The sequence below is a fragment of the Heliconius melpomene genome, chromosome 17 (assembly GCF_056956725.1).
Source record: "Heliconius melpomene rosina isolate 202511_hmr_F chromosome 17, ASM5695672v1, whole genome shotgun sequence".
Lineage (NCBI taxonomy): Eukaryota > Metazoa > Arthropoda > Insecta > Lepidoptera > Nymphalidae > Heliconius > Heliconius melpomene.
The window spans coordinates 13,115,688-13,134,432 of NC_140405.1; the positions used below are offsets into that span (position 1 = coordinate 13,115,688).

An 18,745-nucleotide genomic window follows, 5' to 3' on the forward strand; every position below is an offset into this window, starting at 1 on the left:
TATTTCCTCGAGTGCGAACTCACAACAATCATACTGGCACTATAAATAAAATAAAAAAAACAAAACCACATACCCGTCTGCGCGTGCGCATACGTCTATGTCTCGGTCTCCTTGGCCTGTCCCTGTCTCGTTCACGCTCATCACCAGACGCGGAAGCGGAGCCGGAAGCGGATGCGGAACCGGAAGCGGACGCGGAGGCGGACGCGTCTGCTAGGCCGAGGACCGCGTTGCGGAGGAGGCTAGACGCTACTGGAAGGGTTTATATAATGTATTGATGTATGCGTTAAAATTATGGGATTTTTGTAGTTTTACGGTATTTTAGAAGGAATTCAGTACTGTCACTAAATATTTAAAATAGTATTAAGATGTGGCGCACTGGTACATCGTGTGACTGTAAACGCAACGGTTGTGGGTTCTATTCCCACTCGGGTAAACGATAATATTCAATTTATTTTCATTTCCTAACTCTTATAGATAATTTTTTATTTTTTTGCAGCTCTATTTTCTCACATAGACAGAGGGAACCTAATTTTAAGACGCTCCGTTCCCCTTTTACTATTCCATTTTTAAGACATAACTTTTATACTGGCGGAACCCAACGGCACGCTTACTACAAAACAAACAAACAAACAAACACTCACAGTCATCATCGTTGTCGGAACCAGAGTCGGAGCCGTCGTCGTTCTCCGAGCCTCCCGCCAGATCCTCCTCTTCTTCTTCCTCCTGTTATAGAAACGGTAATAAAATTAAACCAAAACTAAAAACATACATAATTAAATTACATTACAATTCTCAAAATTTTGAGGATTTAAAAAAAAATGGGATGTCGGTTTAAACAATTTTTTTTGTGTGAATATTGTCGAGGCAAAGTGCGTGTGCTTACATACATTTTGTTTCATATGTGCACTTACACTTTAATGACATACATATGATTAAGGTGGTGTGTGTTTGTCTGTACGTCTGTCTCCAGACAGTATACTCACAGCATCATCGTCGTGGTCCCGCTTGCGCCCCACGTCGTACAGTTTGACGCACGACTCCTGCACTTGGTCATAGTCGCCCAGGTTCTCGACCAACGCCACCTGAGTGCCGAAACGCGACACGCCGAGGGAATATATGTTACGTTTCACATCTATCGTCGCTGTGGGGAATAGAAAAAAGATAAGAAATAATATTATGAAATAACCAATTAAGTCTTTTTTTCAAGTTCACGCTGTGTCCCGCATATAGAAGCGTAAACTGAGGGTGTAAGTAGTGTTAAGACACTCGTTTCCTACACACTGCCCAATCTTACAGACATTGCGTGTTGAATGGCAGAGGCCATCGCTGCGCTTTTCCACCAGAACGGGGAAAAGAAAAGAACTATATTATTTTATTCTTACAGCGAGCGAAGCGATGAAAAGGCGAAGCTCTTCTAAATATAATAAAAAAAATATTGCAGTCTCTCTATATACCTATACTAGAATAATCATAAGGATCCAATGTCTTGAAGCTGGTGTCGAACTGACTTCTCTCCTCCGAGTCCTGGTCTGAGCATACCGCGTATATGGCGCTACACGTTGGATTGAATATCACCTGAAATTGTGAGAAGAAATTTAAATTTTGATTTATACTCATAGTCTGTAGATATGGGGTTCGAATTTTGTATGCAGTATAAATTTTATTATCACTCGAATTCCGTTAATCAACGCCGTTAGCGTGTTACGTTCCCACCGCCGACCCGGTTATGAGCGGGATACAGCGTGAAGAAAAAAAAAGTGTTTCATATTTACCTCAGACTTATCTAAAGAAGGCACTGTCCTAAGCAAATGAAATGTTCTCAAGTCCCACACCTCTGTGTTTGATATTACCTAAAAAAATATGAATTAAAGTATATTAGAACAGAAAATTAATTGTCTGACGGTGGTTGTAGATTCGAAATTTCATTTAAGTCTTTTTACAGATGTTATTGATTTAGGTGTGATTTCAACAAAATGCAACATATAGTATCTCTATATATCACGTTGATCAAGCGGAGAACGTACATAATATATTATGTTAATAGTTCCTAAATGGTCCCTTAATAAATCCCTAATGAAGAATGAATGAAGGCGTGCGATTCTCACTTACGACTAATTAATTATTTTCATTTCCTCGCATAGATAACAAGACAATAGTCGGCGTTGTGTTTCGGCGGCGGCATTCAACATACACAATGTCTGAAAAATCGGGTGATGCATAGAAAACGGAGGGCATCAACACTAAGTTCCCTTCTCTTACTCTGTTATATGCGGAAAGCGTAAAGCTATAAAAACAACATCCAGGGACATTACATTCATTGCTCAGATTTATCAGTAACAAATATTATATAGAACGTTGACTCAAAATGAAATGAATGAAAATTAATTAACAAAAAAATCAATCAATCAATAAATACATTAATAACATAAAAAATAAAATAATAAATGTAAAGAAAATGGCGGGACGAGCTGGACCATTATAGGCCTGACTGGTGCTCAATAGCCCTAAATAGACCGGAATGGAAGAAGTGGAGAGAGGCCTTTGCCCAACAATGGGATGGTGTAGGCTAGGGGAAAAAAAAAAGAAAAAAAAAACGGGACATTCTGTTACCTCAAGGCCGTTAGGATGAAACACTCCGCTATGCGTTTGGTTCAACTTGTCGAACTTGTGGATCTCTTTACCCGTGTTCACGTCCCAGAGCACGCCGTCTATAAATGTTATCCATATAAATTATTATAAATATATATAAATAAACATAAATATATGGTAGTATGTACAGCATTAAGGCCGTCATAACGCAGTGGCCCAAGGATGCAACTGTAAACACGACGGTTGTTGGTTCGATCCCACTCGGGAACGACGGGATGGGGGACGGAGTGTCTTGACACTAGGTTCTCTTAGCATGTGTGGGATTAAATGTAGCCCGGTACTTGGTGAGCTGAACTTGACGTACGAAATTCTAATATTAAACACGTTTCCACTCCACCCAAAAACCAACAATCCTTAAAACTTTACGTAACTCAACGCCGCGTAACTAACCGGAGAGCACCAGCTCGTCTGTAGGGTTGAAGGTGGCCCGGTTCTTGGCGTACTGGTTGCTGATGGCCGGGGTGAGGGTCAGCAGCTCAGCGCCAGTGCGGGTGTCGAACACGCTGGCCGTCTCTCCTTTCGTGCCTATTATACGCTCGTCCGACATCTTGGAGAATTCCACGTATTCCTCGTTGTCTAGCTGGAACCTGGTGGTGAATGAGAAAGAATATATATTATATATTCTAGGACTCCGAGAACCTAGTAGAATATATTTTTCAATCTTGTGTTAAGACACTTTGTGCCCAATTCTCCGCGAGACCATGCGTGTCGAGTAGTGGAACTTAACACCAACTTTTGTCTAGCTATAATAGCAGGGATTTTTTTTTTCAAGTAGAAACAACTAGCACGAATATTGTCCCAGGTCCCAGCACCGTGACGGCTAACAAAATTTATTTATATATTTTGTTAAGCTTCACGCTGTATTCCATACATAGCAGTGTAAGCAGAAGGAGCTTGGCAACACTCCGTTCCCCACTTTCTTTCGAATCATGAAGGCATTGCGAGTGGCGGAACTCGAACTCGAACCTAGTAACCAGACCGAGGTAATAAAAATATTAATGTTTAATTTCCTCGAGTGGAATTGAACCCTCAACCTGTCACGTTTACACTCGCACGCTTGTGCTCCTGCGCCACCACTGGCCTCCAAATAAATAAATAATTTATAATATATTACTTACAACTGTTCAAATTCTTTCATATTCCATAGAGCTGACGTCGTCCGCCATGAAGTGGTCGATGATGCTAGCAATAGCAACCCGTCTCTACTCGCCTAATATAAAAATAAAACATTAACAAATCCATACAAACGTTATAAAAAGGAGAATTTGTTTGGTTTAACATTAATCTCATAAAATACTGGTTCGATATTTTTCAAATTTGTTAAATAGTCCTTTTATGGAATAATTTCAATAAACAGCCGGCCTGTTGATAGTAATTAATTAATTTTTAACAAAAACAAAAACCGACTTCTAACAATGAACTAAAAAATGAAAAATAATTTTACAAAGATTTTATAATTTTGAAGTCGGTGTCAATCTAATGCTACAACACCTTTACTACAATATCTAATTACTAAGCCTGTTTGTTCTACTGAGCACCGACTTCAAAATTATAAAATCTTTGTATAAATTAATTTTTAACAAAAACAAAAACCGACTTCTAACAACGAACTAAAAAGTGAAAAATAATTATATAAAGATTTAATAATTTTGAATTAATTTTGTTTGAATTTGAATTTGAAATGTTTTGAGCACCGACTTCAAAATTATAAAATCTTTGTATAAATTAATTTTTAACAAAAACAAAAACCGACTTCTAACAACGAACTAAAAAGTGAAAAATAATTATATAAAGATTTAATAATTTTGAAGTCGGTGCCAAGTAAAACAAACAGGCTTAGTAATTAGATATTGTAGTAAAGGTGTTGTAGCATTAGTTTGACACCGACTTCAAAATTATAAAATCTTTATATAATTATTTTTCACTTTTTAGTTCGTTGTTAGAAGTCGGTTTTTGTTTTTGTTAAAAATTAATTTATTTTACGATTTTTAGTGATGGGTAGATCTTAAAAGGATGCTTCTTGAACGAGTGGTGATGGTGGTGGTAGTGGTTGTCAACGAGTGGTTGTGATTGTTCTATGTAAAACTTCATTTAATTAGCTATTATTTTTGTGCAAAGTTACATTTTGGTATATTGACAAGAACAAACATAAAAATGCAACGATCAGGAATCTCACTTCTGACATCAATTTAAAAAGTTTTTGCTTGTAACTATTACAGTATAATTAATTTTTGACCAAAAAAAACAAACTTTCTCAATTTTCTCCGGATTCCATAATCGAAACCTAACCAAACTTTCACCAAATTATCCTTGAAGTGTATCCTTTCAAATAAAAAAAGGATCATCAAAATCGGTTGGCGCGACATTGAGTTATTCAGCTATTAGTCGCGCACATGCATAATGCAAATTTAAGACTTATATGATTTTCTCATGGATACCATTGTCAGACATGGATCAAAAAAAAATGGGACCATTCGGGAAGCTATACCTTTCAAATAAAAAAAAAATTATCAAAATCGGTCCACCCAGTTAAAAGTTATGAGGTAACAAACATAAAAAAAAAATAAATAAAAATAAAATAAAAAAAAAAAAAAAATACAGTCGAATTGATAACCTCCTTTTCTTACAGAAGTCGGTTAAAAATGAAGCGCGCATGTTAGTTTCAATTTCTCGTAAAGACCACTGAAAGGATTTGGATGAAATTTTATAGTAATATATCATAATAACATATAGGCTAGAATTTATCATAAACAACTTCTATAATTTGGCTATAATATAACAATAAGTATAAACGGACGAAGCCGTAGGTCGCTAGTACTATATATAAAGGTAATAAAATACCTGCATATGATAAATATATGACTCGTGGACTTGATAAGAATTTTCTTCTACCCCAGTGAATAAATTAAATATTCTTATGTCTCCTGATGAAGTCGCTGTTAGGAGTTGTTGTTGAGTTGGCTGAAATATTTAAAAAAAATGGTAGAATGGTAAAAATAGTAGGTAATGTAGTATATGTAGTATATACGATAGTAACGTCACAAAAACTATATAAAACATAAAAACTAACATTTAGCATAAACACACACAAAAGAGATAAATACTCACATGAAAAACAGTATGCGTGAAATACGCATCATCATCCTGCAACCTCAACGTGCGCACGTGCGCAAAGTGCGAGTGCGCGAGGCGGGCGTGCGCACGACGTGTTGTATGTGCGCCGAGCTCGCGGCGCACTAGACGAGATATTACACTGGGGGGAGAACCGCGGGGGGCGTAGGTTAACCCCGGAGGGGACGGAGAGGGGCATTTGTGTGGTCTGCAAAAAAATTAACCATATGTAGAAATTTGTTTTTTTACTTTATGTATGTATGTAACGTTTAGTGGAGTGAGCGAAAGGAACCTATATTTTCACTAACAGTTTATATTATGAAGTATATTATGGAAATTTTTGTGTATAGTTTTAATACTACTTTTTTCATTGCATATTGAGTGGCGGAACTCGCCGCGCACAACAAAACAGATACTTACTGAAACAAATAAATTTTTGGGCATGTCACAATAGGGTAATTGCAGAGTGCGAGTTGATTGTAAATACTTCTATATTGGAGTGTAGTCACTCGCGGCGGTTCTTGTTCCGCCGGTGACACTTAGTAATTTGTTCAAGACTGTTTCACCCTCTATTCATACTCAATAATATAGAAAAAAGTAAAAAGAATGTGGTGGTTTATTTCTTCTTTTTTTTACATTAATAAAAAAAAGAATACACCCAAACATCTCCCCTTCTGAAACGAAACAGACAAAAAATACACTTACTCAAACAAATTAAATTGTGGACAAGTGACTACGGGGTTTTTACACAGCGCGTGTTGATTGTACAAATACTCCGTTATGATTGAGTGTAGAGTCACTCGCGGCGGAGAGGGAGGTCTCTCCCCACCGGCAGCGCTTAGCTGTTTCTGTAGAGACCTCTTCTCCCCACTTGGTGTTGAGGGAAGGGGGCTCGGTGACGCGTGAGAGGAGTTCTGGACTTTCCTGGAAGAAAAGAAAGTTTGGTCACTAAAGAAAACTTTTATTTTGCATTATGTGGATAATGTAAAATTATATTCTTTAAAATTTTTAAGGTAAGGTAAAATTTTAAGGCAATATAATGCAAGAATATAGTAACTTATATTCTATATGCCAGTTTAATATTTATTAAATTTAATATACAAAAAATATAATTTCAATCAAATTCAAATTTCATAATAAAAAAATATATAGAAATTATTTTGTGTTATAATGTTGTTTTTAAAAAAATAAATAGAAAAAACAGAAAAAAAAAACACTAAAACAAATAAAAAAATATACAGGTTCAAATCTTTAATACACACATATTAAAAAACACTTAGTAAAAAATACTACTCACCTAAGTTTAATAACAGGTGGCATTGGGCTATCTTCGTTTGAATGGGAGTGAGAGTAAGCGTGGGAGTGGGAGTTAGATGAAGTGTGGGAGTGGTCCATGCTGTCGCGGTGTAGAGCGCCGCAGCTGCTTGTACGGGATACGGAGAGTCTTGGCTGAGAAAACAGATGTAGATTATACAAGTGTTTTTTGTCATCACCGCTTTACACGAAAGCAAAGTTTTAACATGTCCCACATTGCCATCATTCACGAAATCGAGTCGTACTTATTGGCAGTGAAGTTGAATTGCTTAAAATAGAACTAGAGATATCCCTTCTCGTTCTTTAAATCTAAACTGTTAATGAACTTTGATTATTTTTTTAGCTATGGGTATACAATATTTTATCCTTTATGCTGCTCCCGTAAAAGGAGCGCAGACGTTTCCATCCTGTATATTTATATTATTGTTAAATATATTGAAAATATGTAATTTGATTTAAAATTTTAAGATTCACTGAATAATATTTTATTTAATATTTTTCTAAGACCAAAAGAATTAAAATAAAAGAAATAATTTAACTAATCACTAATAATAACTAATAATTAATAATAATATAAGATTTGGTTGTTATTACTCATATAAGCATTGATTGTTTGTGCGTAGTTCTTTCTGATCGACTAAGTACAGATTATGTTACAGGAGGGATGTCTGCGCGTATCTACTCACCCGGACGGGCGTGCCGGGCGTGTAGACGTGCGGCGGCGGGGGAGGCGCGACGGGTGCGGACGCGGGCGCTGCGGGCGGCAGACGAGCCTCTCGCCGCAGCGCGGCCGACGACTCACGCAGTCCTCGGGCGCGGAGGTGGTCCGCCACGAGAGTGAGTAGTTGGCGCTCGTTGTATGTTATGCGGGTTTGGGCTACTACGTTCGCCTAGAATTAAAAAATAGATAATTGAAGACATCCCTTGAAGAATACCTTAGTATTGTATTTTTTTATCAATTTAAAAAGATTAGGTTGTCAAATATCTAACATAGATCTAATATAAGTAGTGTTAGCAAACTCGTGTAAAACAGAGTAAATGTAGGTGAAAAAGTCTATAAAAGCAATGGAATTGTGTCGATCGGGGGCTTCACATACAGAGTGGCAAAAGACCCGAGAACCAGCCTTAAAGACTAAACACAACAATCTTATTGACCATATTTGTGTAGAGCTGGAGACGACAGCCGCTGATTGCTGGGAGGAGAGAATCAAGGACGCCAACGAGGACCAGCCCTCACTTAACAAACTTTGCCACCTAATAACCAAGAAGACTTTCCCAGTGAGGCTATTATTCCACCCCGATGGCACTCTCCATTATGATAGAGATAGAGATAGAGACATTCTGGCGGGCTACTTGAGAGGAGCAGTTCAAGCCTAATCCAAGCTGGAGAAGGAAGTGCTCAGAAAGTAGAGGACCCCACCTGAGCCGCTGCTACCACCGCCCTTCTTTTACCCGTCGAAGATAAAAAAGACCATCGCATCACACAAGCCGAAGAAAGCTTTGCGAAAGCGCTTAGGCATCTTAGCATGAGAACCATTGCAGCATTAACCAGATTCTTCAACACCGTCCTGCGCCTATATGCGGGATACAATGTAAAGCTATAACACTCACCCTATGTATATTAGCGAGTGACGTCTCAAACTCGGCGCCCATTCTCTTACTCTTGCCGGACACTCTTTCTAATAACTCTAGAGCATATTTCTGGAACATGACGTGTTCTTGCCTTTTTTCTTGTAGAATTGGATCTCTCATTAATACTAGTAGGAAAAAAATGAAATATTAGGTCACTATGTTATGTTTCTTTTAATATGCTATATGTTCTAAGCTAAGTACAGTTGTGCAATTTGATTTTAGGATTCTTCTTATTTTCGATTTTTTTTCTCGAATGCAAGTGAACAATGCGCAAATTTTCAGAAAACCTGTTTAGGGCGGTCACGACTCGTCGACCACACTGTAAATTTTTAAGAATCAGACTTTACCTTGTATAAAACAAAGACTCTTCCTACCAATATACGCTAGGATTCTTTAAGTTATGCAATGTATTATATTCATATTTTTCATTATAAGAGAGATATAAAGATTTAAGAGGAAAATGTACATGACGCACGTTTAGAATTATAGTGAGTACCTAAGTACTACCTAATTAAAAAATAACCAATCAACCAATCAACAATTTAAAAAACATTTACTACTGTATTATTTAAATGATTTTGTAAGCCTAATTTTTGTACAAAAACATAATTGTACAAATCTTTATTAGACGTTTCCCAAAACTTAATATTTTTTAATGGCCACTATAATTCTAAGGGTGCGAGTGTATTTTTTTTAAATAATTTCACACTGTATCCCGCGTGTAGCAAGGTAGGCAGAGGCAACCTGGAAACCTAATGTTAAGACACTCCGTTTCCTTTAAGATACTTCCGTCACCTACTTTCCGATGAATCTTTAAGGCATTGCTTGTTGAGTGACGGAATTCTTTGGCGATGCAAAGGGAAAGTAGTATATTTACACCATCACTATCCTGCTACATGTGGGATACAGCGTGAATCATTACCTTGCAAATGCGAAGTGGTGAACAACGGTAGCTTAGATATAATCTGTCTCACGGTTGGACAGCGCGCTAATCCCGCGAGAGCCCTACACGCAAGACCTCGGAGACGATCCGCGTCCGTTATTGGTGATTTTACCATCATTAATGAGAGCAGGACCTGTGGGGAAAAAATATATAGACACAGTCCGCGAGGCCTAAGAAAAAATGCTTTAAATGTGGATTGAACCTAGAGCTATCACGTACAATGACATGTTTGAGAGCTGCGCAACATAATTTTTATTAAGTGTAATAACCATTAAAAAAAAGTATAATAACAAAACTGAAGAATTTATTTGATTCAATACGCTAATCACAAGAACTACTGGTTCAAATAAATAAAAATGTTTTTGTGTTGAATCGTCCATATATCTCGGAAAGCTAAAGGCTAATATGGACTATATATAACTGACTACTGTTATTCTCCTTCCTACTCTCTCACTAATATTATAAATGTCAAAGGTTATGAGGAATGGATGTTTGTTCCAACTTCACGCAAAAACTATTGAACGTTCGAGATGAAAGTGTACAGTAATATAGCTTATAGATTAGAATAAGAAATAGGCTACAACTTATGTAAACATTTTGTATGATTTGACTGTAATAAGTTAAAGCGGGCGTAGCCGCGTGTTTGCCGCTATTTATACATACCATTATACCATTATTAGTGCGCACACTCTCCCACACTTTCTGTATAACGTCCTCATACGATTTGGCTGTAGTTTTCTTTTTACTCGAACCTGTTATGGAAAAACGTGTTGTTGATGTTCCTGCCTGAAAAATGGTACACAGATGAATATGACAAATCAATTTTTAAAATATATTGAACATTTTATAAATTTATCCCTTCCATCCTTTTTTTTACAAGAAAATAAAAGGAAATTCGGAGTAGGGGGAGGCCAGCCGTGGCGCAGGGGCACAAGCGTCATGTGCGTGTAGACGTGACAGATTTTAGGTTCGTTATGCCTCCAGAAGTCAGGGGAAAATGGGGAACGGAAGTGTCTTAATGGTAACGGAGTGTCTTAACGCTCAGTTACGGTAACGCTAGGTACGGAAGTTAAGGAAAAAATTAACTTACTCTATGTACAGGTGCGCATACGCAATTAACTAGAACGTTTAAAGCTGCCTTTTGTACTTCTGGCTCCGGGACTATATCACCGTCGGCCGCTCCTGTAAACATAATTAAGTATTCATAAATATTTTTATTATCATAATTAAGTCAGACGTAATTTAAATCAGATTTTAATATAAAAGAAAAAAATATATATGTAACAATTTTTTTATAATTTTTAAATACAAACAATATTAGTTAAAAGCGAACAGAAAGAGACAAAAAACCGCTCAATTATTTTTATATATTTTGACTAAAAGTGAATACCACCCTGTATTCGAACCTCGGACTAACACAACACAATATGAAACCCGGTAGTATGATCCGCTTCTTTAATGTATACCATCCCCGCTCGACGAGTATCAACTGAGTGTAGCCCTCCCCCCCACGTCTAAACCCTGTGCCCTCAACTAACCCAATACAATATGTAAAAAAATTGCCTTTACAGGGTACATATGAAACCCTGTGTCTTATATTTATCCAAAACAATTTATAATCTCCCCTTACCTAAAACAATATGAACCCCAGTAGTGTGGTCGGCGTCCCGCGTATATATCATCTCAGTAAGCAACAACTGAACTCGAGGGGCCACGCAGCACACTGATACCACGTCTAAAGCAGAACGTACTGTCTCCGCCCTGAAAAGAACTGAAGAATATATTTTTATTCTACTTTAGGATTCCGTATTTCAAATGGAAACAACGGAATCCTTATAGGATCACTTTGTTGTAAGTCAGTATGTATGTCTGTTAAGATCATTTATCTCAATACACTTTTGTATACCGTTGCGCTAATAGTTTTTATTTCTATTTTATTTAATTTTTAGAGATTTATTTTATTTCTGAGACTTTTTTGTTATTTTTCCCCTCTTTTTCACTTCACACCTGCCATTAAAATTCCAATCGTATGCGTATCCAACGACTTGCAACAGTAGAGCAACTCCTCCCAATTCCAGAAGCTCGTCTACGGGGGACCAGCGAGCCCACGCCGCTGATTGCACTATCTCTATTTGTTCTTGGATTTCTTCAGCTGATGATTTTGAGGCCTGTAGAATGAAAAAAAACGAGGAAAATATTGTTTTTATATAATAAAAGTAGTCAAGGCAAAGTGCGGTGTTGAATTCTGCCACTCAACACGCAATGCCTCCGGAATTTGGCGAAAAGTGGGGAACGGAGTGTCTTAATACTAGGTTCCAGCTGATTTATTTGATTTTGTATAATAAAAGGAAAAAAAGGAATGTGATGGTAAAATTAACTATGATGACTAAAAATGCCGAAATTTGTCGTCGACACAATTTCTGACTGTAGACGTGACAGATGTGGGTTCGATTCCCACTCAGAGTATTTTTATTATTTTTACTTTTTCGCTTTGGTAAAAAGAGATTCTAACTACTAAGACTAAGAGATTCTAACTACTAAGACTCCCCCGACTACTCTGCTATATGCAAAAGCGGAATTTAAAAAGCATAACACGGTAAAGTGTATAAAAATATATAAGTGTGTAAAAATTGAACAACAAGAGTATATCATAAAACATAGATAAATGCACAAAAAAATATATATCTATTTTTTTCATCTATTAATATAAGTTACTATTGTTGTCTTCTATAGCTTTCATTAATCGGTTATTCTATTTCTATATTTTTAGAAAACAAAAAAAATGATGCAGCATTTGAAGCCGCGACTTGAATCACACAATACACCTGAAACTACAAAATAAAAAAGAAAACAGTAATATTATTACCTTATAAGGTGGTGGTTCCGGAACATTATCTCCTTGTTGGCGCGCAACTTGAGCTGCACGTATCCTCAAATGTGCCTCGAAATATCTACAAATATAGATTAAAAAAATAAATTAAACGACTCATCAACATTTGAGAGGAAGTCGTGGCGCAGGGGCCCAAGCATGTGTCCATAAACGCGATGTCTGTGTACGTAGTAAGTAAATAATAAAATAATAAAATTACTAAAATCTACAGCCAAGTTCAGCCACGATTCCGAGAACGTAGTGTATAACATTTTTTTAATTTTTTTAAATATTTCTATTTCTATCTCACCTTCTTAAAGCGACGCAAACGTGTCTAACAATCTGCCTCGCTGCACAGGTTTCATCATCAGAGACCCTCGACTCCTCATCATCAGAGCCGAGGATCGGGAGTGTTGATATAACGTTGTAGAGCTTCCTGAGACCGTCCTGGGAAGTAAAATAGAGAAATTTACAAATTAAAGGTGTTATCTTAAAAACATACAAATTAATGTTATAGCTGTCCATTCAAACTTAGCTTTATATGTCTAGTTTAACAACATCAAATTCCCTCAAAACTGTTTGAGGGAATCGAACCCACATCTGTCCCTTTCCTCCTATAGATAGATAGATAGACATATCAAGATTACCTGATTATCAAACTCCTCCAAAATAACGCGAAATTGGAAAGAAAGTCCAAAAAACATAGTGGCGTGACACCGACCCGAGTCGTGGGAACATTCTAGAAGCCACAACGCATATCTGTAATAGAAAAAAAAAACCCATAAATATTTAGATAAAAATACTAATTAACATAATATAAACATAGTCTTAAATTATTAAACATAATAAATGAACAACCCAGGAGAATCGTTTATTTTAATTATCGTATTTTTCATTCTTAAGTGTTAATCCACACTTAGGAAAAAAAAGTATTAACTAACGCTACGTTCAAATTTTTATACATTTTCTTAATAAGTAACTTTTTGTTAGTCTATAGACTCAAAAAAAAAACTTTTTTGTTGTAAATTGGCCATCAAACTAGATAAAGAAATTAAGGATTTTAGGATCCGAAAAATATGACCTTGTCGTAACTCAACGCCGCGCATATTACCTTAATAATCAAAAAAGCCAGTAGACAGGGTGTGTGAGATATACGTAACTCACCTAACTAGATCAGCTAGTGTGTGTCGCGGCATCAAGCACACTCTCTCCATGGCGTCTTCGCAATACGCGAGGTAATATAGACATATTGAAACGCCGGTGGCAGCTACGGATGGACGGGGAACTTCTAGAAATTTCTGTAACAATCCAGAAATTCATTTTAAACAGCTTGATTTAATTTTTAATTTTGTGCAATAAACAATAAATAAAGCGCGGCGTTGAGTTCTGCCAGTCAACACGCAATGCCTCCAGAATTTGGAGGAACGGAGTATCTTAACACTAGGTTCCTTCTGCCTACCCTGCCGTGTGCGGTATACAGCGTAAAGCAGTTTTTTTTTGCATTAAACAGACAAGAATGATAGTTCTTGTGATGTTTGTGGGTTCGCTTTACAATAGAAGAATCTGTCACCCGCGCACAGCAGAAGGAACTTTGTGTAAAGACTCCGTTTCCCATGCGTTTGTGAGTTTAATTCCCACTCGGGGGTATGAATTATTTAATATTTTCATTTCGTCGCTCTGGTAAAGAGATAAAGCGCGTTGGGTTCCGCACACTCAACACGCAATGTCTCCAAAATTCGATGGAACATGGGCAACCAGGTTCCCTCTGCGTACCCTGCCATACGAGTGAAGCTGAAAAAAAATTAACTATCTTTTTCTTACCTGCAATCCACCCATATTAATAAAATCAATGGAAAACTTCTTATGGCACAGTAGCGCCGCTAAGTACTTGAGCGCTTCGAAGGCCAGTCGAGAGTCGCGTGATTCACGCACATTTAGGTAACCTAGTATGAGACCTAGGGCGTTTTTTTCAAAAACGTGTGATAGAAACTGGAAAGAAAGAGGTAAAATGATGGTTAGGTTTATTTAATGAGGCGCCGTCGTGACTGTAAAGGTCGTTGGTTCGCTTCCCACTTCGGGGAATTCATTAGTAATAGAGTAATTTCTTTGAGTTAATCGTTAAGTTTTGTCACTCAATGCCAAAATAGATACCAAATTTAAGGCCAGTCTTGACACAAGCGTTGGACTACAAATTATGAATTATCATAAACTCATAATAAAAAGAAATATGTTATAAATAGGAGTTGAATACACACCAAAAACAAAATACAATTTTAAATAAATTTTTAATCATGGCGCTGCAGTGTAATAGCGTTTAGCTGAAATAAATGAATGAAAATCAACTATATTTCAATACTTCCCTGCTCTGGTAAAACCAAAGCGGCATAAAACTACACTTTTCATCAACATATTCCGGCGGGATAATGCGTGAAGGTGGGAATAAAAAGTAAATTCCCTACCTCTTGATACTCCCCCATGGGTGTCAAGTATCTCAGTATGAGCATTTGCTTCGTCGCGTCTGTGGGCGGGTGGATGTGAATATTACCTGTAAAAAAATATAATATTTGGATATTTCAGTATAAGTATTAAATATAATATATAATTTATAATATATGTTATATTTATTATAATATATAACTAAGAGCGCGAGATTCTCTCCGAAATGTTTTCAAAGATGCAGGTATTCTTACAGTTGCTTCCCAATTTATTTTATTCAAATTTCAAATTCAAAATATTCTTTATTCAAATAGATTATTTAATATAAGCACTTTCGAATCTTCGAATGAGCATATAAACAAAAAAGCTACCACCGGTTCGGAAGGCAGTTCTGCTGAGAATAGCCGTTTGTTGTGCCGTATTGTGGCGATCGTTCTCCACACGGTTTATTTTTTTTAAACGGTTTTATTTAGCTCACCCCGTTTGTTTGTTTATTTATTTGTTTGGGTCAAATTTAGTAATTGAAATTTAACCCTCTTCCCGTTAGTCGATTGATCTGAAATTTGGTATACGCCTTTGATACTAATGACAATACAATTATCCATATTCAATATTATTGAATCCAAGATGGCCGCCCCTACAAGATGGCGGACAACTTAGTTTTTTTCAATCCCATCAATATGGGTATCAAATGAAAGGGCTTGTCAAGTAGAATTCAGTGCACAATACAAAATCAAAATCAAAGATGGCCACTGCTACAAAATGGCGGATAATGTAGTTTTCAATCCCATCAATATGGGTATCAAAATAAAGGGCTTGGTAAGTATAATACAGTATACTATACAAAATTACAATATGAATCTCCCACTCAAGTTATGGTAAAAGGTAAAAGCGCGCCGAGAATTGTATGGCATTAGGGCGGATAAAAATGATAATCGTTAGCGTTATCTCCTCAAGATTCAGGCACATCTTGTTGTACATAGCCTTGCCCCTCTATTGGACCTCTGGGGGGGTCGACCGTAAAATGTCCAATACTCGTGGAAACAAAATGGTAATAACAAATTCTACAAAAAATAAAAACACAAAACAAGCAGAAAAAAATACAAAAAACAAAAAAATTGAAACAAAAATAAAAAACACAAAAATAAGAGTAAAAAAAATTTTTAAGTTAAACGGTTTTATATTGCAGATTAATGTACTAAAAGCTAAAAAATAATTCACATATGCATTGATTAAACTAAAATAAAATCGTGGGGCATGTCCAATATCTATAATCGAAAGACATGGCATGAGACTTCACCCACCTAGTGGTAAGTAGCAAGTGTCGTGCCCCACGATTTTATTTTAGTTTAATCAATGCATATGTTAATTATTTTTTAGCTTTTAGTACATTAATCTGCAATATAAAACCGTTTAACTTAAAAAAAATTTTTTACTCTTTTATTATTGGTATGTAGTTTGTTTATTAATTTTATATATGCGGGCGAAATCCAGGTGCGCGCGCTTAGCGTGCAATACGGCTCCCGCTTGACCGTACAAGCGACAGTACCGCGCCGCCGCACTATGGACAATGGTAGAACAACAAAAGTGGTGGCAGATCAAAAGTCGTTTTTACAAAAGTCGTCCTTGACGCACTTAGTATTTTTTTTTTAATAGTATAATAGTGGAACTTTAATATAATGAATTATTTTTTCGTGAATTATATTTAGAATATACATATTTTAATTTTAGAAAATAGTAATATGTAAGAATGTCTATTTCAGGTTTTTCGCTTTGTGACTTTAAACATAATTTCCTTAAAAAAATGTGCAAGTAGGTATAAAGTGTTATATATTTTTGAAAAGCCCATAGTATGTAGATTTTAAAACAATTATTATATTGTGGATATCATGACTATATTTTTATGAAAAATATTAATAATAAATGAAGAGAAAAAAGGTACTTGTTTAAAGTTCATCGAGACTTTTAACAGTTACCGACGTCTCCCGACGCGTTCTATTTGATATTGTTTTATAGTCCAGATATTCATAAACAATATTTATTAAAAATTAGCTGCAGAGACCTGCAGACTGAGAAGTTATCACGAAAACTGCGATACAAGTCAGGGGACACGAAAACTCTATCTATTGTAGTTTCTAATGTTTTACTATTTAATTGATTAGATTGCGGTAATTCTCCATTAAATTATTGTTATTTATTGATAAAAGGACGTTTTATCTTCATTTTGTACACATTTTGCACAATCATATATTCACACTACCCTCATTTTTGAAATTATATGAAGAGTGAATTAATTTAATAAAACTATTACAAATTAGTAATAAAATTACTAACAGACGTTTGATTATTAACTGTCTTCACTAAATTTCAAAATGACGAATACTTTTAAGTGTTCCAAGCGTGCATTATTACTCCCATACATTGAAGGTTCAGGGTTTACGTTCAATAGGAGAAGAATTAGCACCTCTTTAAATTATTTGAGGTTCCTGGCAAAGATTTTATTGATTAAAGAATTACTTATAGGTCCCGACTGTTCATCCTAATAAGCTATTGGGCTTCTTAATTTCTTTCCAGATTTATGCAGTCGGGGTATTTGTTTTTTAATAAATATTTTTATTTTTCAAATTTTTGTTAGGATTCATTATGATAATGATAGTCATGATATACCTTTTTGAAATCCTCGTGTTGAGCTCTTGAATTTGATATCCATATTGTGGTATTCGAAACCAAAAATTTTTTTTGCACAAGTCCAATGGCGTCCCACAGCCGCCATGATTATTATTTTTTAACGTTACCTACCTAAGAATACTTGGGCTGCTAAAACGAATGTAACGATACCTCAATTATGTAAATCCGTTCAGCGATTCTGGAGATACAAGGTAATAAAGAATATTGCGTACATACATACGTACATACATACATACAAAATATGCGCTAAAAACATAACCCTTCCTTACCAGTCGGGAATAATAATAAGCTAATTTAATAATACATTTTTACTATTATTCCTTTAATTTTTACCATCATTTACTGAAAACTTTTCTTTTCATTATTTTTTTATATATATATTCTCCAATAAAAGTATAATATCTGAACATCACCTAACGCACTATTTCATACTTTATGCTTGTGCAAAAATTCAATTATTTATCTTAACAAATAAAAAAGTTATCGATTTTTGATCTGATACAGACTTCGATTTCCCATAGTGCGCCGTCGGGGGCTCACTCGTCAAGCTGCTACTACAGCGGCTTTTTTACTACTCGCGACAACGCGATTTCGTTCCGTTGCTATTAGTAATTACGTAAATCTTATCGCTAATTATTATCCTTTCTTTATTCTTGAGATTTTCGCTTGTAAATTCTATAGTAATCCTTCCGTAACCTTACCTTCTGTGCTTTCTTACTGTGCTTACTTTACTTCTTGTTCTTTACTTTTTATAATATTTTTTTTATAAAACCACACGTTTTAAATTATTTGTTCAATTTGCCTTATCTAGTGCAGCGTAGCTTTTCCTTATCGATATAATTTAATTATTACATTAACCCTTATCTTCATTTTGTATAGTATACTATACATACAACTTTATAAAAATATACGATCGCTATAAAATATTTTTTAACTTAGTTTTAGTTTATACTTAGTTTAGTTTATACTTTATTGCACACAAATAAAAGAAAAAGAATAACAGAAATAGAACAGAAAAGAAATAAAAAAACAAGTATGCAAAGGCGGCCTTATTGCTTCAAGCAATCTCTTACAGGCAACCTTTGATAACAGCAAAGGACTTA

The 18,745-nt window shown here is 35.7% G+C and overlaps 1 protein-coding gene across 2 annotated transcripts in view; it reads right to left on the reverse strand.

Annotated features, from left to right (window-relative positions):
- mahj (LisH and WD40 domain-containing protein mahjong) overlaps positions 1-18,745 on the reverse strand; it is a 32,744-nt gene that overhangs the window by 2,234 nt on the left and 11,765 nt on the right. The window contains exons 9-33 of one of the 2 annotated variants that reach the window (XM_085200949.1): positions 14,978-15,063; positions 14,340-14,507; positions 13,683-13,816; positions 13,166-13,277; positions 12,829-12,965; positions 12,516-12,600; positions 11,657-11,817; positions 11,280-11,410; positions 10,740-10,831; positions 10,313-10,435; positions 9,629-9,782; positions 8,686-8,831; positions 7,761-7,964; positions 7,058-7,209; positions 6,466-6,684; positions 5,758-5,968; positions 5,491-5,610; positions 3,768-3,859; positions 3,040-3,236; positions 2,611-2,708; positions 1,773-1,850; positions 1,455-1,575; positions 984-1,141; positions 642-723; positions 74-246 (exon numbers count right to left, since the gene is read on the reverse strand). In XM_085200949.1, coding sequence (XP_085057075.1) covers positions 74-246; positions 642-723; positions 984-1,141; positions 1,455-1,575; positions 1,773-1,850; positions 2,611-2,708; positions 3,040-3,236; positions 3,768-3,859; positions 5,491-5,610; positions 5,758-5,968; positions 6,466-6,684; positions 7,058-7,209; positions 7,761-7,964; positions 8,686-8,831; positions 9,629-9,782; positions 10,313-10,435; positions 10,740-10,831; positions 11,280-11,410; positions 11,657-11,817; positions 12,516-12,600; positions 12,829-12,965; positions 13,166-13,277; positions 13,683-13,816; positions 14,340-14,507; positions 14,978-15,063 — 3,434 coding nt within the window. Of the gene's footprint in view, positions 1-73; positions 250-641; positions 724-983; positions 1,142-1,454; positions 1,576-1,772; positions 1,851-2,610; positions 2,709-3,039; positions 3,237-3,767; positions 3,860-5,490; positions 5,611-5,757; positions 5,969-6,465; positions 6,685-7,057; positions 7,210-7,760; positions 7,965-8,685; positions 8,832-9,628; positions 9,783-10,312; positions 10,436-10,739; positions 10,832-11,279; positions 11,411-11,656; positions 11,818-12,515; positions 12,601-12,828; positions 12,966-13,165; positions 13,278-13,682; positions 13,817-14,339; positions 14,508-14,977; positions 15,064-18,745 lie in introns of both variants that reach the window. The other variant, XM_085200948.1, reaches the window with a different exon arrangement.